The sequence below is a fragment of the Physeter macrocephalus genome, chromosome 11 (assembly GCF_002837175.3).
Source record: "Physeter macrocephalus isolate SW-GA chromosome 11, ASM283717v5, whole genome shotgun sequence".
In the NCBI taxonomy this organism is placed as follows: Eukaryota; Metazoa; Chordata; class Mammalia; order Artiodactyla; family Physeteridae; genus Physeter; species Physeter macrocephalus.
The window spans coordinates 20,143,687-20,164,171 of NC_041224.1; the positions used below are offsets into that span (position 1 = coordinate 20,143,687).

At 35.2% G+C, this 20,485-nt stretch overlaps 1 protein-coding gene across 1 annotated transcript in view; it reads right to left on the reverse strand.

Moving 5' to 3' along the window:
* The window catches only part of PLXDC2 (plexin domain containing 2), a 406,618-nt gene that overhangs the window by 129,690 nt on the left and 256,443 nt on the right, over positions 1-20,485 (reverse strand). The window contains exon 5 of the mRNA XM_007108130.4: positions 12,362-12,484. Coding sequence (XP_007108192.1) covers positions 12,362-12,484 — 123 coding nt within the window. The remainder of the gene's footprint in view (positions 1-12,361; positions 12,485-20,485) is intronic.

Below are 20,485 nucleotides of genomic sequence, written 5' to 3' on the forward strand. Positions count from 1 at the left end.
GACTTGAAAATGTCTATTTCATACTTAGAATTATACTCTTCCATGCTAAAGAAATTTCTTTAACACTCTTGGGAATTTTCTTCTTTAATTCACAATGTCTGCATTTCTTTGTTGTACTGCTTCTAAAAGGTTGCAAGGTAGCTTAAAGGGCCTCAGGCTAACATTTCTGAAGCCCCTTTAAGTACACTGGGATGAATCTTCAGTGCTATATATCATATTCTGATGAGTCAATCTGCCAGTGTTTATTATAAAAGTATTAACATGAAATAGTAATTGAAACACAGTTTAATAGCCACCAATGAGAATTTATATTTTGTTTTGTTCTTTTTCATCAGTGTTTCTCTTTTAGGTTTTATTTATATTTATTTATTTATTTTACTGGGGTACATATAGTTGTTTTACATTGTATTAGTTTCTACTGTACAGAAAAGTGGAGTTCCCTGTGCTATACAGCAGGTTCTCATTAGTTATCTATTTTATATGTATTAGTTAGTGCATATGTCAATCCCAATCTCCCAACTCATCCCACCACCCCTCTTACCCCACTTGGTGTCCATACATTTGTTCTCTACATCTGTGTCTCTATTTCTGCCTTGCAAACAGGTTCATCTGTACCATTTTTCTAGATTCCACATATATGCGTTAATATACGATACTTGTTTTCTTTTCCTGACTTACTTCACTCTATATGACAGTCTTTAGGTCCATCCACGTCTCTATAAATGACCCAATTTTGTTCCTTTTTATGGCTGAGTAATATTCCATTGTATATATGCACCACATCTTCTTTATCCATTCATCTGTCAATGGGCATTTAGGTTGCTTCCATGACCTGGCTATTGTAAACAGTGCTGCAATGAACATTGGGGTGCATGTGTCTTTTTGAGTTATGGTTTTCTCTGTTGATGATGGCCATTCTGAGTGGTATGAGATGATACCTCATTGTAGTTTTGATTTGCATTTCTCTAATAATTAGTGATGTTGAGCATCTTTTCATGTGTTTGTTGGCCATCTGTGTATCTTCTTTGGAGAAATGTCTCTTCAGGTCTTCCGCCCATTTTTTGATTGGGTTCTTTGTTTTTTAATATTGATCTGCATGAGCTGTTTGTATATTTTGGAGATTAATCCTTTGTCTGTTGATTCATTTGCAATTATTTTCTCCCATTCTGAGAGTTGTCTTTTCATCTTGTTTATGGTTTGCTTTGCTGTGCAGAAGCTTTTAAGTTTCATTAGGTCCCATTTGTTTATTTTTGTTTTTATTTCCTACTCTCGAAGGCAGGTCAAAAGAGATCTTGCTGTGATTTATGTCAAAGAGTGTTCTTCCTATGTTTTCCTCTAAGAGTTTTATAGTTTCCAGTCTTACATTTAGGTCTTTAATCCATTTTGAGTTTATTTTTCTGTATTGTGTTAGGGAGTGTTCTAATTCCATTAACTGACACTGTTTATTCTTTTTTATTTTTTTAAGAAAACAAATGAGCAGCTAAGACGTTTGCCTAGCTCTAAGTATTGGATTTTCTAATCTTTTAAAAAATCTTGTTGCCAAAAAATGATGTACAGAAATGAAACTCACAGAACTAAGAGAGCATAACTTATCTCCCAGGTCAGTAAGTATATGATTAAAAAGAAAATAAATCAATATTGCATGACAGAGAGCTTTTGGGTTAGTGAAGATGTGGAGATGCTAGGAGAGTAGAGTGCCCAGAGAGGGCATGGATGCTCCATACCCTTTCCCATGTAACTTGCCCTATACATTTCTTCTGTCTGACTTCCTGAGTTCATTCCTGTACCAGGTGATTGAAGTAGACCAGAACACTGTCATTACTCTGTTTTTGAGTATAACTTAATGCTGAGATCTTTTGACCAAGATGGCAGCATAGGAGGCTCCTGACTTCCCCTCCTCCCATGGATACACTGAATGTACAGCTATACAAGGAGCAATTTCCTTTGAGAGAAATCCAAAATTAGCTGAGTGACTGCTATACATGAGGCAACTGAGAAAATACCCATAATGAAACTGCACACATCTAGGTGCTTACTGTGATCCTCTGGAGCCCAAAAGAGCCAGTGGGTACTTCCCCTACCTTTTCCTTTGGCTCAGTCCAAGGATAAAACCAAGTCACCAGCATCTCTCTGGAAGGAGCTTGCACACATGTCTGGCACCCAGCTTTTGTGGCTGCCACCTGAGGACAGGCCCCCAGGTCATCTTGCTCTGAGAGACAATGGGGTTTGCACTCATGAGTCCTACAGGACTGTAGCACACAAAGAAGCAACTGTTAAAAGGCACACCTGTGAGCACTTGCATCGCTTGCATTGGCTATCCCCTCAAGGCTCAGTAGAGAGGGAGCAGACAAAATACCTGTCTCCCAGTTTATCCCTGGAGAGGACTTGACTGCATACTTTTCCAGTATGCTGCTGCCTGAGGGACTGCCAACAAATCTAGGTGCTGATTGCGATCTTCCCCTTTGGGAAACTGATGGCTCTTGGCACACCCAAAACTACTGGATGCCCCTGAGAACAAAGATGGTGCCTTGAACAATCACAAAGGTTTGAAAGACAACCAGGAGCTTGAGCTAAGCTGACTGATGAAGTTCATGTTGTACAGAAAACCACTCTGACAAGACTGGAAGAGATAGCTATTTATCTGATGTACAAAAACTAACAGTGAGTAAAGAAAAACGAAGAAACAGGGGAATGTGTTCCAAACAAAAAAGAAGATAAATCTCTAGAAACAGATCTTAATGAAACAGAAGTAAGTGATTTACCCAAATGAGTTCAAAATAACAGTCATAAATATGCTCACTGGACTTCCCTGGCGGTCCAGTGGTGAAGATTCTGTGCTTCCATTGCAGGGGGCACAGGTTTGATCCCTGGTTGGGGGACCAAGATCCCGTATGCCACACAGTGCAGCCAAAAAACAAAAAAAAAAAAGATGCTCACTGAGGTCAGGAGAGCAATGCATGAACAAAGTGAGAATTCCAACGAAGAGACAGAAAATATAAAAAGTACTCAATAGAAATCATAGTACCAAAGAATACAATAACTGACCGGAAGTTTTAATAGAGGGGTTCAACAACAGACTATATCAAGTAAAAGAAAAGATCAATGCACTTGAAAACATATCAGTGGAACTGATCCAATTAGAGGAGCAGAGAGAGAAAAAAAAGAATGAAAAAGAGTGAAGACAGCTTAAGGGACATATGGGACAACATCAAGTGGACCAATATTCATATTACAGGGATTTCAGAATGAGAAGAGAGAGAGAAAGGGGCAGAAGGATTATTCAGAGAGGACTTCCCTGGTGGCGCAGTGGTTAAGAATCTGCCTGCCAATGCAGGGGACGTGGGTTCGAGCCCTGGTCTGGGAAGATCTCACATGCTGCAGAGCAACTAAGCCCATGCACCACAACTACTGAGCCTGTGTTCTAGAGCCTGCAAACCACAACTACTGAGCCCACGTGCCACAACTACTGAAGCCCACATGCCTCGAGCCCGTGCTCTGCAACAAGAGAAGCCACCTCAATGAGAAGCCTGCCCACCACAACGAAGAGTAGCCCTGCTTGCCGCAACTAGAAAAAGCTTGCGTGCGGCAATGAAGACCCAACACAGCCAAAAATAAATAAATTAATTAAAAATAAAAAGATTATTCAAAGAACTAATGGCTGAAAACTTCCTTAACCTGGGGGAAAAAACAGACATCCAGATCCAGAAAGCTCAAAAATACCAAAAAAAGATGAATCATAAGGGATTTACATTGAAACACATTATAATCAAATTATCAGAAGTTAACAATAAGGAAAGAATCTTAAAAGCAAGAAGAGAAAAGCAATTTGTTACTTACAAGGGAAATTTTAAACTGTTAGTAGATTTTTCTGCAGAAAGCTTGCAGGCAAGAGAGAGTGGGGTGAGGTATTCGAAGTGCTGAAAGAAAAAACCTGCTAACCAAGACTACTTTATTAAGCAAAGTTGTTCTTCAGAATTAAAGGAGAGATAAAGAAATTTCCAGACAAACAAAAGCTGAAAAAGTTCTTTACCACTAGACCAGACTTATAAGAAATGTTAAAGGGAGTTCTTCAAGCTAAAATGAAAGAATACTAGTAAGTAACAAGATTATGTATATAAAAAATCTCACTGGTAAAGGTAAATATATAGTTAAATTCAGAATACTCTTAAAATGGTGGTGGAAAAATCACTTATAACTCTAGTATAAAGGTTAAAAGACAAAAGTTTTTAAAATAACTATAACTACAATAGTTTGTTAGTGGATATGCAATGAAAAAAGTTATAAATTGTGATATCAAAAACATAAAATATGGTGGAAGGTGTAAAAATGTAGAGCTTCTGCATGAGTCTGAAGTTAGTTGTTATCAGCTTAAAATTGATTGTATAAGATGTTTTATGTAAGCCTCATAAAAACCACAGATCAAATACTTACACACAGAAGATAAAGTAATATGAATTGAAGCATATCACTACAGAAAATCAAATAACAAAGGAGAGTGAGAGAAAGAAAGGAACAAAGGAATTACAAAACAGCCAGAAAACTACCAAAATGGCAATAGTAAACCATACCTATCAATAGTTACTTTAAATGTAGATGGACTAAATTCTCCAATCAAAAGGCACAGACTGGGTTAAGAGTTTAAGAAAAAGACTTAACTATATGCTGCCCACAGACACTCACTTCAGTTTTAAGAACACACGTAGATTAAAAGTAAAGGTATGGAAAAAGATTTTCCATGCAAATGGAAACCAAAAGAAAACAGAGGTAGGTATACTTATGCCAGAAAAGTAGACTTTTAAGCCAAAACTTGTAACAAGAGACAAAAGAAAGGTCATTATTTAATAATAAAGAGGTCAATTCATCGAGAGGATATTAACAATTATAAATGTTTATAAATATTTATGCATCCAATCATAATACCTAAATATATAAAGCAAATATTAACAGATCTAAAGGCAGAAAGAGACAGCAATACAATAAAAATAGGGAACTTCATATCTCACTTTCAACAATGGATAGATCATTCAGACAGAAAATCAATAAGGAAACATTGGCCTTAAACTACATATTAGAGCAGGTGAACCTTACAGAAATACATAGAACATTTCATCAAACAGCAGCAGAATGCACATTTTACTGAAGTGCACATAAGACATTCTCCAGGATAGACAATTTCTTTAGGCCACAAGACAAGTCTTAACAATTTTAAAAGGCCTGAATTCATATCAGGCATCTTTTCTGACCAAAATGGTATAAAACTACAAATTAACAGCAGAAGGAAAACTGGAAGATTCACAAATACATGGAGATTAAAAAATATCCTCCTGAACAACCAGTGGGCCAAAGAAGAAATCAAAAGGGAAATCTAAAAATATCTTGAGATAAATGAAAATGGAAAAAAAACATAAAACTTAAGGGATTCAGCAGAGGCAATTCTAAGAGGAAATTTATAGAGATAAATGCCTACATGAAGAAAAAAGAAAGATCTCAAAAAACAACCTAACTTTACACATCAAGGGGCTAAAAAAGAAGAACAAGCCAAGCCCAAAGTTAGCAGAAGAAGGGAATATCACAGATCAGAATGGAAATAAAAGAAATGGAGACTAAAAAGATCCATTAGATAGATATCACTAGAATGATAGAAAAGATCATTGAAACTAAGAGCTTTCTTAAGATAAAAAGTTTGACAAAACTTTAGCTAGACTAAGAAAAAAGAGAAAGTATAAATAAAATCAGAAATGAAAGCGGAGACACTACAACTGATAACAGAAAACAAAGGATCATAAGAAACTATTGTACTATGAACAATCATATGCCAACAAATTGGACAACCTAGAAGATATGGATAAATTCCTAGAAACATACCATCAATCAAGATTGAATCACAAAGAAACAGAAAATCTGAACAGACCAATTACTAGTAAGGAGATAGAATCAGTAATTATAAAAGTTCTGACAAAGAAAAATCCAGGATCAGATGGCTTCACTGGGGAACTTTACCAAACAGTTAAAGAAGAATTAATACCAATTCTTATCAAAGTCTTCCAAAATAGAGAAGAGAGAACACTTCCAAACTCATTTTTCAAGGCCAGGATTACCCTGATACCAAAGCCAAATGAGGACACTACAAGAAAAGAAACTTACAGACCAATATAGCCAATGAACATAGATGCAAAAATACTCAACAAAATCTTAGCAAACCATATTCAACAGTACATTAAAAAGATCATATACCATGATCAAGCTGGATTTATTCCTGAGATGCAAGGATAGTTCAACATACACAAATCAATCAATGTGATATGCCACATTAACAAAATGAAGGATAAAAATCGTATGATGATCTCAATAGATGCAGAAAAAGCATCTGACAAAATTCAACATCCTCTCATGATAAAAACTCTTAACAAATCAGGTATAGATAGAATGCATCTCAATGAAATAAAGTCCATATATGACAAGCCCATAGCTAACATCATACTTAAGGCTAACAAGATACTAAGCAGAAAGCTTTTCCTCTAAGATCAGGAAAAAGACAAGGACACCCACTCTCACCATTTTTATTCAACATAATACTGGAAATCCTAGCCAGAGCAATTAGGCAAGAAAAAGAAGTAAAAGGCATACAAACTGGAAAGGAAAAAGTAAAACTGTCACTATTGACAGATGCCTGTATTGTATATAGAAAACCCTAAAGACTCCAAAAAAAAAAAAACTGTTAGAACTAATAAATGAATTCAGTAAGGTTGCAGGATACAAAATCAATATACAGAAATGTGTTGTGTTTCTATGTGCTAATAACAGACTATCAGAAAGGGAAATTAAGAAAACAATCCCATTTACAATTGCATCAAGAAAATACCCAGGAATAAATTTAACCAAAGGGGTGAAAGTCCTGTATACTGAAAACTGTAAGACAATGATGAAAGAAACTGAAGAAGACACAAATAAATGGAACGATATTTCATGTTCTTAGATTGGAAGAAGTAATATTGTTAAAATTTCGATGCTACCCAAAACAATCTACAGATTCAATTCAATCCCTATCAAAATTCCAATAGCATTTTTCACAGAAATGTAAAAAATCCTAAAATTTTTATGGAACCACAAAAGACTCCAAATAGCCAAGCAATCTTGAGAAAGAAGAACAAAGCTGGAGGCATTACACGTTCTGATTTCAAAGTATATTACAAAGCTATAGTAATCAAAACAGTATGGTTTTGGGATTAAGAAAAAAAGACACATAGATCAATGGAACAGAGTACAGATCCCAGAAATAAATCCATGCTTATATGGTCAATTCATTTTCAATAATGGAGCCAAGAATATACAAAGGGGAAGAACTGTTTCTCAACAAACTGGATAACTGTGCTGGGAAAACTGGATAGCCATATGCAAAAGAGTATACCATACACAAAAATCAACTCAAAATGGATTAAAGACTTGAATGTTATACCTGAAATGTAAAACTCCTAGAAGAAAACATAGAGGGTAAGCTCCTTGACATAGGTCTTGGTAATCATATTTTGTATTTTGTATTTAACACCAAAAGCAAATGCAACAAAAGCAAAAATAAACAAGTTGGACTACATCAAACAAAAAATATTCTGCACAGCAAAAGAAACCATCAACAAAGTGAAACGGCAGCCTATGGAATAGGAGAAAATATTTGCAAACCATGTATCTAATAAGGGATTATATCCAAAATAAATAAGGAACTCACACAACTCAATAGCAAGAAAACAAATAACCCAATTAAAATATGGGCAAAGGACCTAAACAGCCATTTTTCCAAATAAGACATATAAATGGCTAAGAGGTTCATGAAAATGTGCTCAGCATCACTAATCATCAGAGAAATACAAATCAAAAGCACAATGAGACATCACCTCACACCTATTAAGATGTCTACTATCAAAAAGACAAGAGATAACAAATCCTGGAAAGGATGTAGAGAAAACAGAACCCTTATAGTCTGTTGGTGGAAACGTAACTGGAACAGACACTGTGCAAAACAGTATGGAATTTCCTCAAGAAATTAAAAATAGAAAACTACCATATGATCCAGGAGTCCCACTACTGGGTGTACACCAAAGGAAACAAAATGACTGCCTTAGAGAGATATCTATACTCTCTTGTCCACTGCAGCATTGTTTAAAGTAGCCAAAGTATGAAAACAACTTAAGTGTTCATCTATGGATGAATGGATAAAGAATATGTGGTATATATACACAATGGAATATTATTCAGCCCCAAAAAGAATGAAATCGTGCCTTTGTGACAACATGGATGTATCTGGAGGGCATTAAGCTAAGTGAAATAAGTCAAATAGAGAAAGAGAGAAAAACTGCATGGTATCACATACGTGTGAAATCTAAAAACAAAACAAAACAAAGACAGTCGACCTCAAAGAAACAGATTTTAGAATGTCAGCTGCCAGGGACTAGGGTCTGGGGGAGATAGAGAGATGCTGACAAAAGGATACCAACTTTCATTTATACAATGAATAAGGTCTGAGGATCTAATGTATAACATGGTGACTGCAGTTTCTAACACTGTACAATATAATTGAAATTTACTGAGAATAAAACTTAAGTGTTCCCACTCAAAAAGAAAAAAGGTGCATATGTGAGGTGAAGAAAATATTAATTAACTTGATGGTGGAAATTCTTTTGCAATGTATATATATATCAAATTATCACGCTATACCCTTTAAATATAGAAATCTATTTCCTTGACGTAAAACTTTAGAAGTAAAAGAAATTTTTTTTTTTTTTTACTTTTACCTTGGTACTTTTAGTTATAAGCAGCACTCAAGACATACCCCTGTTGTAAGTGAAAACCCAGGTCTCTTCCTTCCACGGGCCTCTCTATATCTATACAACCATTTTTCTAAAAACTGGAAAAGGCAAGAGGACAATAATAGCCAGGAAACTTCCCATAATCTTAGAAGTAAAAGGGTTTTCTGATCATGAAATTCCTCCTAACAACCACTTCTTTTCTTTCACATGTGTTCACAACTCTCAAGCTCTAGTCTCCTTCTTACTCACTAATTTCTGTTAGACACTTTGACGGTGCAGAGGAAACACTGAAATGGAGGGCAGATGAGCTAGACTTGTGTCCTGCCTCTAATACTTTGCGTGTGACCTTGGACACAATTAACCTGCTTGAACCTGTTTCTTCTACAACATGGGAGGAATAATTCTTGCCTTCTAGGGATTTCTGCAATCAATCAAAAAATATACAGCTTCCTCAAATTCTTTGTGCACAAGAGAGGTCTACCTAAATTGAGTAATTAAATGTTTTTAATGCATATTCTGGTGATGATATTTTCAATACATTGTTAGTAGCAGACTTTTAAAAATAACACTAATTGTGCAAATATGTTTTCTATTACGTAGTAGCACAGCTCCCCCAGCATTTGTTAATTTAAATGGTTCTACTAGTAAGATTAGTTGAGTGTAAATGTTATCATTAAATTTTAAAATTAACTATAGGTCTCTATCTTGTTTTATCGAATAATCAATATATCAAATTTTACCTTTTATTACAAGTTGCTAAATCTAAAACTTTATGGTCTGCAGGTTAGTGAGAGTGGCTTTTAGAGATACGATCTTGTATTTCTCTAAGCAGCCCCTGACTCACCTATTGCATCCTAGGTAGTACCTAATATAGGAAGCAATTAGGTAAGTGAACCAAAAAGACACTTTCTTTGGTCATCAGCTATGATGTAGGAGAATAATCTGCTAAGAGCAAACCTTGGAATTCACCAAAGAGCTGGGTTAGTGTGGTGCATCTCTTGGCTTATGACTGACAATCCTACACTGTTTCTCTGATGATGGGCACAAAATCTAATGGTAAAGTTCTTCCTGGCAGAGCTGAAGTTGTAATTTAAGCTCATATAACAGACCACATGAGCTGCTGTACCATCCTATGTGCTCAATGGAACTGAGCGGTTGGAACCTAGTATCCCTAGGGTGATCAAACTGTCTAATCAGTAATGGATGCCAATTTCTTAATCTCCAAAATAAAAACAGGCAAGTAGGTTGATCTAGGGGCATTTAAGGTCACTATTAACTCCAAATTTTCTGATTCTGTGCTTGATTAGGCTTCTGATCACTGTAAGACTTACGCTTTCTAATTTGCTATTTATGAGCCACCAAATTATTTTTCTAATAAAAGGTTTAGTTTTACAACTTCTCTAGTTTTTGTGCATTAATATTCTGTCACTCAGACTTCTAGGCTGGCTATAATATTTGGAAGCATCGTCTGATTTTTAAAATCTAGTGCTTTAATACTTAACAGAAATATTATCTTAGAAGAAATGTTCTAAACTGCTGTCTCCTCTAGAGAAGTTTTTGCTTTCCTAAAATGTTGAGTTTCCCATACTTAAGCATTCCTTCAATGATCCTAACCAATCAAAGTTGGAAATATTTCAGTAAGTTGCTATGGTATAAAAGGACTTTGTGAAGATCCTTACAATACTGAAAAGTGCTTCAATCATTTAATAAAACACAGGCTATTACTAGCTTTTATTACTATATTGTAAGAATGCAATATTCCCATTGGTTATCACACAGAAGATATTTCAATAAAGTAAAATACAGTAATTCTTGAGTATTCGTACTTTCACAACTCTCAGAATTAAAAATCATCTTACATACCTAATTTTTTTTCATGTATTCATTCATTGAATAATTAATTATCGAGGACCGACTGTGTATTGAGTTCTTGTGCCAGGTATTGAAGAGAAAATAATTTCTTATAAATAGTCACAGTCCTTGTTTTTAAAGAATTTAGAATCCAGTTGAAGTGGCATACGTTAATTTTTTAAAATCATTTAAATAAAAGTAAAATTTAAATATTGAGCTACCTAGGCACATGGGTGTGTGAGAGAGCATATGGGGAAAGAGACTTAATATGCTTTATGATTTTGATGCTAACAGTCTAAAAACTTGGTCATCAGAAGCTTGTGCCCATGAGTAAATGTTCCCAACATCACCTAGTAAGTGACAAAGCTTGGAAAATACTCAACTTTCTTATTTACTTAGGGTAGATTCATTCTGTCTAGTAGGTCATGGGATAAGCTTCAGATAAGTTGCTCACTGTAGCTCTGTCTAAAGCATACTTACAATCTACTTGTACATCTTTGGGCCTTAGTACCTCAATTTTTTTAAGTGGGAGGACAGAGTATAACAGTTCTTAAAATAATAGAAGGAAATAATTATTATGGCTAACATTTAGTATTACTTCATATTGGATCACACTTTGGTGTTATTCAAATTGTCTGAAATGCATTTCTCAAAGTGTACATCTAAGTATGTTTAGTTTTCTTCCTCTTTTGCTATTTTGACCTGTAAAGTGGCTTTATCACACTGGTCAGATCTCTTTCAGCAAAATGATGTCATTTTCTGAAAGCCATGGTCACGAGTTAAGTCTGTGCTACCCCATAGTAATTTTCCTCCTTGCTCATTAAGGCAAGACAAGAGAAGAAATAACTCTGTTCAGGCCACATGCTTTCATTATTTTAAAAGATAAAATTGTCATTTGGGCAAATAAATACTATTTTTGTATTATAAAGAGAACAGAAATTTCTATCCTTAAGTTTCCAAAACAAACTCTTCTTTTCCTATAATTTCGTTTTCTACTAAAGTTACAGCTTTCAATAAGATGTAGACATGAAAATTCATTTATGTCTTTAGGACCTTACATTTCTTACTTAGATTTGAATGGTACTTAGTGACATATTCTAGGTCTTTTCTGACTATTTTATATGTTCCACAAAGAAATAGTAGGGATAGATTGTTGTCAGTAGACTCTATTTCATATTTCAAAGTCAGGAAAACTTTTTTCTTAAGTGATTTTAATTACCCACAATCCTAGATTTTTAAAAGGTGTGTTCATCTTATGGTATATAATATTCAAAAGTTTTGGAAATTTAATATCAATATATTATGCCACTTGCCTCTATCTGAAGATCAAAACTAACAAATTATCCTTTGTTTTTTTTTAATAGGAGGGACGTATTGCAAATAGCATAAAATAAATGTATTTGCTTTGTTCGAGGTGTCGTTTACAGCAACTCATTTATTATAGTGCCCAATACATGTTAATAAACATTTGTTGAATGAACAAATGAATGAATGAATAAACGAGTGACATTTAACCACATACTTTACTCCACATATTAACAGTATTAACAGCTGCAATGTAACATTTGCCATCTCGGGGCATTTGTATCAAGCAGTTTAAAATTCCAGTCTACCCCAAGAAACCCAAGGCTACTAAAATATTAATATGAATCTGATGATCAATGTTTATAAGTATACATTTAGTAAAAAATAGGCTAACCAATACATACCATTATCAAAATATCTGACCGTTGAATTTCTGGATACACTGGGATCAAAATTTGCCATTAAAGGTGCTATGTACTGTGTGGCTGTTAGCATTCGATGTACAACTTCTCCAGTGTATATGAAACCTATAATTAGAAAAATAATAAATATGTTAAGAAAAAGTCCAGAAAATTTTAATTAAAATATCCCAACTCATCTTCAGTCACATTTCGAAAATAAAATATCACGGTAGCTAAAAAAAAGAAACATAATTAATGTCTTAAAGTCTGATCAGCAATAGTTGAGTCTGGATTAAGTGACAAATTCCCATATGATTTGGTAGCACCTTGCAGACTGGTAAATCAGCAATCTGTAGTATGTACAACTTTAATTGCAAGAAAGTGACTATTACCTGGAAGAGATTATTAGGCTGAAGAGGCTAGTATAGTACTATAAGTAATTCAAACATTAAATTTGCCTTTAGTAATCCCTTGTTATCGACACTAGTCAAACAGGCAAGTCCAGTTTACAAATGAATGTATTTTCATGATGTTGAAGTCCTTTTCTTAATCTCAGTTTAGGACATTTTAGAAATCACACATATGTATCTTTAATATTAAAATGCAGAAAATGTTTTGGACCATCTTTTCAAAGTTGAAAGGAGGCTAAACACTCATGGAAAAACTTCACATTTCTCAGATTGCTCAAGTAGCACTGTATCAAGGAGGTAAAGACTATATGTTTTCAGACAAGATGGTAAAACATCGATAATGCACAAATGCCTCTCTATTTAGAGGGTTATCAGTGCCAGCCTAATCTAGCTGTTGGACAAGGAGAGGGAATTTACTATGGAGAACTTCCTCTTGAATTAACTTTCAATACCTCCCATGTTACAACCCTACCCACTTTCAATTATTCACACTGGGTTTGTTTACTTTGCGGATTATCCATGACAAATTGTTAATCCTATACTGGCTTCTTGCCTGCGAGGTCTTTAGCTGCCTAAAAGGAGAGTCAGCTCAGGGAATACCAACTAATTTTTCATATTAATCTAGGAAGTGCACAATTAAGAACATAAAAAATGCACACATACACACATACATTATTACAAAATAAAATCCAAAGCAAGTTATTTGTGACAATGCAATTGTAATGTTTAGGCAATCAGAAGTTAACTACATATCTGGGGTTACTATAGATCATTTTTCTATTTCCATAAGAATTAATTTAAAAAGTGGGATTTTTTTTTTTAAACCACAAAATTATGTAGAATTTAAACTTCTAAAAGTGTAAAACTTTTAGCTCACTTCATGGTCTGAATAAAGCTTTCATTGGCATATCATGGCCTTTATTGGTTCAAATTCTCAACTGTAATTTCTAGGTAAGTTATTGGAGAATTAAATCTGTAGTTATTTACTTTGAAATCAATTTCTGTCTTTCCAGCAATGTCGTCTTTCCTTTGACTTCTTTCTTATTTTTCATCGAAGGCATAATTGAATCATAGCTATTCACCTTTAAAAAAGATACTTAAACTGGTAAAATCTTTAGCATGTTTTAATCATCCATTACTCTTTGTTTCTCATTTGCCAAAAAATATCTTTCAAAATAAATTCCCTATGTCTTGAGCAGAACTTTGTACATTTGCAATTTCACGTAGCTCAAGTGTACTAAAAGATATTATGATAGGGTGGATTAGTCATTGCTTTTGTTTGATTTCCCTGTAATTTTCAGAGCCACGCTCTCAACATTCAAAGTCCAACATCACATCCTTAAAATTATAAAGATGAAGAGTGACTATTTTTCAGGGTCTATGATTTACTTTTTTTCTCCTATCCTCACCAGCATGCTTTTATAGTCACCATTAAAATGGATACAAAAATTCTATAAATGTGATCTTTTAAGGAAAAAATTGAATTATACTCTGAAAGTGTTCTTTCAGGGACAGTAGCTCTGGATAGTTATTCCCTTACTTTAAATTCTCCATGTATTAATAAGAGAAACTGATTTATTTAAAGAATAAAGAGGGCAGTAGTTCAAGGCAGTAAGATAATTTTAAATCATATACAAAATTCATTCACCAAAACAACTCTGTAAGAAATTGCAGCAGCAATTCCTAGAAAAACAGAATTGAAAAATGCAGAGCCATTAATGATTTCAGATACTTAATTATTACTATTAGTTTTTAAAATAAATAAGATTTATATTTATTTTTATAGATTTGGCAAAACATTATTTTCCATTCTATTGTAAATAACTCAGTCTTTCAGATCATGAGAATCATTATCTGCTGCTTCCTCTCATCAGGAAAAAGTTTTCTAGAACTACAATTTCCCAAATTTTAAAGGTGAAGTCTCAAATTATTCCCAAAGAACTAAGTAAAATGTTGGAAGAATTTGCTAATGTGTAAAAGTTATAATTACAACTCTTGATTCTTCTATTATTATAACATTAATATAAATGATAAGTACTAGTCCTATGAGTATTATAGCTGCTACAACTACTACTAACAAGAAAGAGTCTGCCACTACTATTAATCTGCTACCACTATTACTACTACCACCACCAAGCCTAATGTGAAAAATAATCCAAGGATACAAACACTCTACTACTCCACAAAATGAGTTTAATTTTGCTAATTCAGAGAATACTTCTTGTTTACTTAGCCACATGAAACGCAATTCCTTCATTATCTTAGGTTAGCTCTTAGTGACTATGAAGTAAAATGCTTGATTGTAGCGATGGGCTCTACTGGGTTCTCCTTACATTCCTCGGTTTTAAAAATATCATTTCAGCAGTGATTAATAACTGAGTGGTGAGAAACCTTACAGGCCTGCTGAGAGCAGGGAGGGAAGTGTAATCAGGTGTTGAATAAGAACCAGCTATGCAAAGTAGAGTCCTTTAATGGAATAAATCTTTTCCAAATCTTCAAAGGAATTCATAGCTACCAATACCCCGTTTAGACATTTGTCTCTTTTCTTTAGTTGTCTTGGGCATGTCCAGTTGTACAGAAAAAATATTTCATTTTTCAATTTAGGCAACATATATTTACTGTTTTTTTCAAACTTGGTTGTAGCCATTTGAAGAGCTAATCACAAAATGTCTCTTTTACTCACTATGTGCTTCTAATTTAAATAGCACTCATCTACCTAGTCATAAGATTTGTAGAAAAGTGGTTATTACCCAGGTAATTTGGAACCCAGAAAGACACCTCCAGTTAAAAGATCCAAATAAGGGAAGCAAATGCATTTTGTTTTTTGAATTTCAAGTGATAGGTACACACTGCATTTCTCTTGCCTTCACGAGTAAACCTAAAGTCAAGTTCTGAGCTCAGCTGTAATTGACAGCTTTGCCCTTGCAACTGAAGGATCTCCTTGGGCTGTTTCTGTAGATGGTCTCTAGTCACTTGAATAATCTAGTTTTAAATCTGTAAACCTCATCAAGTCATTTGAGGATTCTATCATTGTAAGTCCTGGCATGAATAACCCTTACCCAATCATTATATATTTATTAATCACAATTATATATTTACTAACTACAAATATTATTGTGATAATTGTGAAATTATCTGATATCTATATACCACTTTACCAATTACATTATTTTCATATATTCTCTTCACTGTATCCTTATAATAACTTTGAAAGGAATTATATTATTATTATTTCTATTTATTAAGTGAAGCATGTAATGAGGCTGGGTAATTTGCTTAAAGCCACATGGCTAGAATCGGTCTTCCGATTCCAAATTTTATGACCTCGTCACATCATACTTTAGAATTCATTATGTGTCCAGAACTACATACTCTCCCTCACTGGATTTCATACTTAAACAAGGAGTTTGAGGAAGAAAAGACCTGTCCTCTCTGTGAAAGCTCCAATACCTCTACCTTGGAGCAGAGTGGCAGTCATCTTAAATCCTGCTACTTTTATTGTACTGCTTCAGCCTCTATTCTTTTAACTGCAAATTGTACAAATAGAGTTAAAATAGATTCTTCCATCAAAATCCACCAAATGACTCTCAGATTGGTAGGTGAATGACATATGATTAGGGAATATATTTGACGGTGAAATCAAATTATTTCCTAGCTGTGTGACATAAGTCCCCAACCTCGCTGTGGCTCAGTTCCCTAATCTGTTAAACGGAGGAGTAATATCTATATCATTGGGTTGTTATGATGGCTGAATGAGTTAATACATTAAAAACACTCAAAGATAATGTTTCAAACAAAAAATTTGCAGAAAAAAATCAATTAAATTCTATTTTTCACCCCTTGAAACCTTTTCTGCCTAATGCCTAATAGTTGATTAGACCTGCACTAGGATGTATATATAACATCAAAATTGTGCTTCAGATTCAAATGATATGATACGTGTTTCTTTGCATTATTCCAATTTGGGTTAAGGTGTACCACTGAACCTAACTACAAGACAACAGGTAATAAAACAGCCTTAATGTCCAAAGTTCTACACTTATGTAGATATATGTTTCCTTACATTCTGATGGAATAGCACCTTGTAAAAATATCAACCTCCTATTGGTTGCAGATGGTTGTTTCATTTAATTGAAAGTGTCACAGTTATGAAGGAAGCATGAAAAGGCTATAATTTCCTGTGAAACAGTCTGTGAAACTTTAATGTGTAAAGAGCTACATAAAATATTCTACTTCATCATCTTTCAGTTGATATTTCTGACCCCAGAGGAAAGGCTGGATCTGATGGGTATGCCTGTAGGGCACTGAACACTTATATTTAAATGCCTTTAGAGTACAAATGACAATGGTGTATGCAACTGTTGCCGCCTTTATGACATGTGTACCATGACCCCTACACATTAATCAAACAGATATGAAATTTATGGTCTTTTATCCACGAAGACTTGGAGAACAGATTCCTCATACCGATCCTTCCGTAACCTTATATACGACCTGTCCCATCTCTATGCATGAAGAACTGCGCTGTTTAACTGGGTGTTGTTTGTGGTTATTGTTTTATCAGTTGCTCTGTGTTTGTGGTGGACAACTCGCTCGAAGCCAACAAATGCAGTTTGAGCATAATTCAACTTACATTTTGCACAAATGCCATTTTATGAGTCACAATACATTATCACATGCTATAAACTAGCCCCTTTCAGACAAATACTTGTTTGTAATTCAGTTAGCCTTTTCAACAAAACCACATGTGGCAGCAACTGTTAATTTGAAAATTAAAAGTTGTGGTAAGTTATCTGGTGACTAACTGCCTGCCAGCTGCAACTGTACAATGAATGACAGGTTTCATGTGACAGGCTTCCTCTGGACAAAATTGTTGCTCGTACACCACATAGTTCACTGTAAGGATATTGGTGTGTACATGCAACCTAGACAGTTAAAGAAAAAAACAGAAGCATTTCTGAAGTTCATGTGAACTTACTAACCACGGGCTCCTAGGAAGCAACCTATACTCTTGTCAATCACCAAATACCTTTCCTTTACAATTCCAACCAGGTGTCAAGGTGTCAATCATATTTTATACATTGAAAACTCATATATGTCAAAATATATCACATCTCATAGGCTCCTTTATCCTATTGGCTTAAGGCCACATTGGGGACGACAAATTGCAACAGTCACCCTCTGGGGGAGAAAAGCAACCAGTGACAGCTTGGTTAGTGGCTGCACATTATGGTCATGAAATTACCAATATAAAATTTATGTGGATGATATAAAGTGCCTCTTTCCAACTCCAGAAGGAAAGAACAGGAGCCAGAATTATGTAGGTGAGGAAAGGAAGAGAGACAAAAATCCATAACTTCTTTCATTTTCATTTTGAACGATTAACAAAATTGTTGCCTGTAGTTCTTGCCTTCGCCATTTTATTTCTTATAAGATGCAACTTATTTCTTATTTCTTCTCCATCTTATTCAAATAAATAATGTAACATGTTCTTAACTCATGTTAATTCTTAGTTGTTACGGTCAGCAGCTCCCCTCTTCCCTCTGTTCTAAAGGCTTCTGACTATCTGGGATTTCCAGAGAGGGGTCCTTTCACGCTGCAGACAGTGAATGGCACCCCCCAGGAGTTGGGTAGTGCATGAGCTCCATGCTTTTCATGGAGGCATTGCATTGCTCCTTTTTACCTGAAAATCAAGTCCATCCCCTCTGTCCAGATGGATCCAGGTACTATATTTTGAAAGCCTTACTCTTGCAAGGGGGAGAAGGGGAGGGTTGCTTTGAATTACTTATGGCCCTAGACTGAGGATTCAGGGATCCTGTTGTCAAATGCTGGACTTACATATAGCAGCCAAATTATAGTTGGGAGTTAGTCCCTATACTTGAGGTCTGCTTGGTTTGGGGTATGCTGTCCTGTGTTTGCAAAGCCTTTATCTCAAATCCCACCTAGTATCTTGAACCTTGCTCCTTGCGTGCAGTTTTTCTAGAAGACAGCCACTTTAATTTCCTGACCTATAAATATCGGCTCCCCTGGAATTTCTGCCCATTTACCGGAACCTAAATAAACCCTTTGGGAAACCACCTAGAACATCTCTAGGTTATCAGCTGGGCTTCCATCCAGGCTCTGTCCTGCTCTAGAGAGAGGAGCTCATGCCTTGCTCGGCTTTCATTCCATGTCCACGGCTTCCCACTACCATGAGGAACAATGAAAACTGTCCCTTCCTTTTCCAAGGACTTAAAAACTCTCAGTGAAATCCATTTTTAAATGCCTGGAAACAGCCCTGGCAGGAAGATGACTAAATGTAATGAGAGGCCACCTTCAGGTAGCCTCTCCATCATGAGATCTTACTGTATTTATTGAATACTCTGTAGTACTGCATGTCCTACTTCATAAATCGGGTAAATTTAAAGTAAAAACATACCAGGAGAAAACCTCATTTAGATTCTTGCCTAGAATTTCAGTCTACCTAGCCTCTAGTTTCCAAAACCAATTTTATTCTATATTTTTAAAAAGATAACTACACTTTTCCACCTTTATTCCTCCAGAAATGTTTTCATTTTCCATTATTGTTTACACATCCTAGGAGAGAGAGAAATCTCATCCCCAAGTTTTACCAGAATCCATCCGAGTCATGAGGTGTCTTGAATGGACTGACAGTCTCCTCATTGTCCTTCCCTTTTCAGTGCAAGAGAAATACCATTCATCTAGATAGGACAGGAGCTACACAGGAGTAGGAGAGCGTTGCTTCTCAAAGACGGCCATCTGCCTTGCACCACCAGTCCCAAACCGAAGGCCTGTTCCTTCCTTTCTTCTCCAGCTTAACTGAAATATCCCAAATGTCTCAATGGGCTTGGGTTTTAACACCTTAGCCATGAGCTTATACATCCAATCTAGTGTCTTATATACTGTTTCAGATGGATATATATACAGATCATATGTAAACAGGTTGTAAGTATAGTGTGTGTATATATATATTATATGTAATAAACATATTGTGTATGTATATACATATATATATATATATGTGCATTTCTCTCCATGAAAAGGCAAAGTGTAATGGAAAGGCTCAGATTTGACTTGTTCATGTTTTACAAGCTGCACCATCTGATCTCATGTCATCACTTACTCTCAATGAGTTGCAATTTCTTCCGTAAAATCAGGCTAAAATTAACTGCCTTTTAAACAACATTGCTGTGTGCATTAATTGATGAAAAAGGACTCTACAAACGTAGCTGCAATTCCACCGTTCAGCACATACATATCGAGCATCTGCACGGCTCTGACATCCTTTTAAAATCAGAGCTCTGTGGAGGCTCCCTCTGCGGTTGCACTGATTTCTCTCCTCTTGTGCTCTTGATTGCTGCAGTCCTGTGCTCAGGATCAAACTTCTGTGATATTTTCAATCTCCTTGAGACATGTGCCCTTTTTACACTCTCAGAGTTGTGATCCTAACACTATTTTCTCAAATGTTTTAGTAGTTCGGTGCTGTAAGGACATGAGTGTTCAGTGAGAGAGACAAAATTGCCATAACAAAAGAGCACTGGCCCAATTGTTTATTCACGTTACACACTTTGTGCTTTGTACTTTCAATGAGCCCTATAATTTGAAAGCCCAAAACACTAGATGCTGAAAGAAAAACTCTATTCAAGAAAAGAAAGAAAGAAAGAAAGAAAAAAGGGCTTCCCTGGTGGCGCAGTGGTTGAGAGTCTGCCTGCCGATG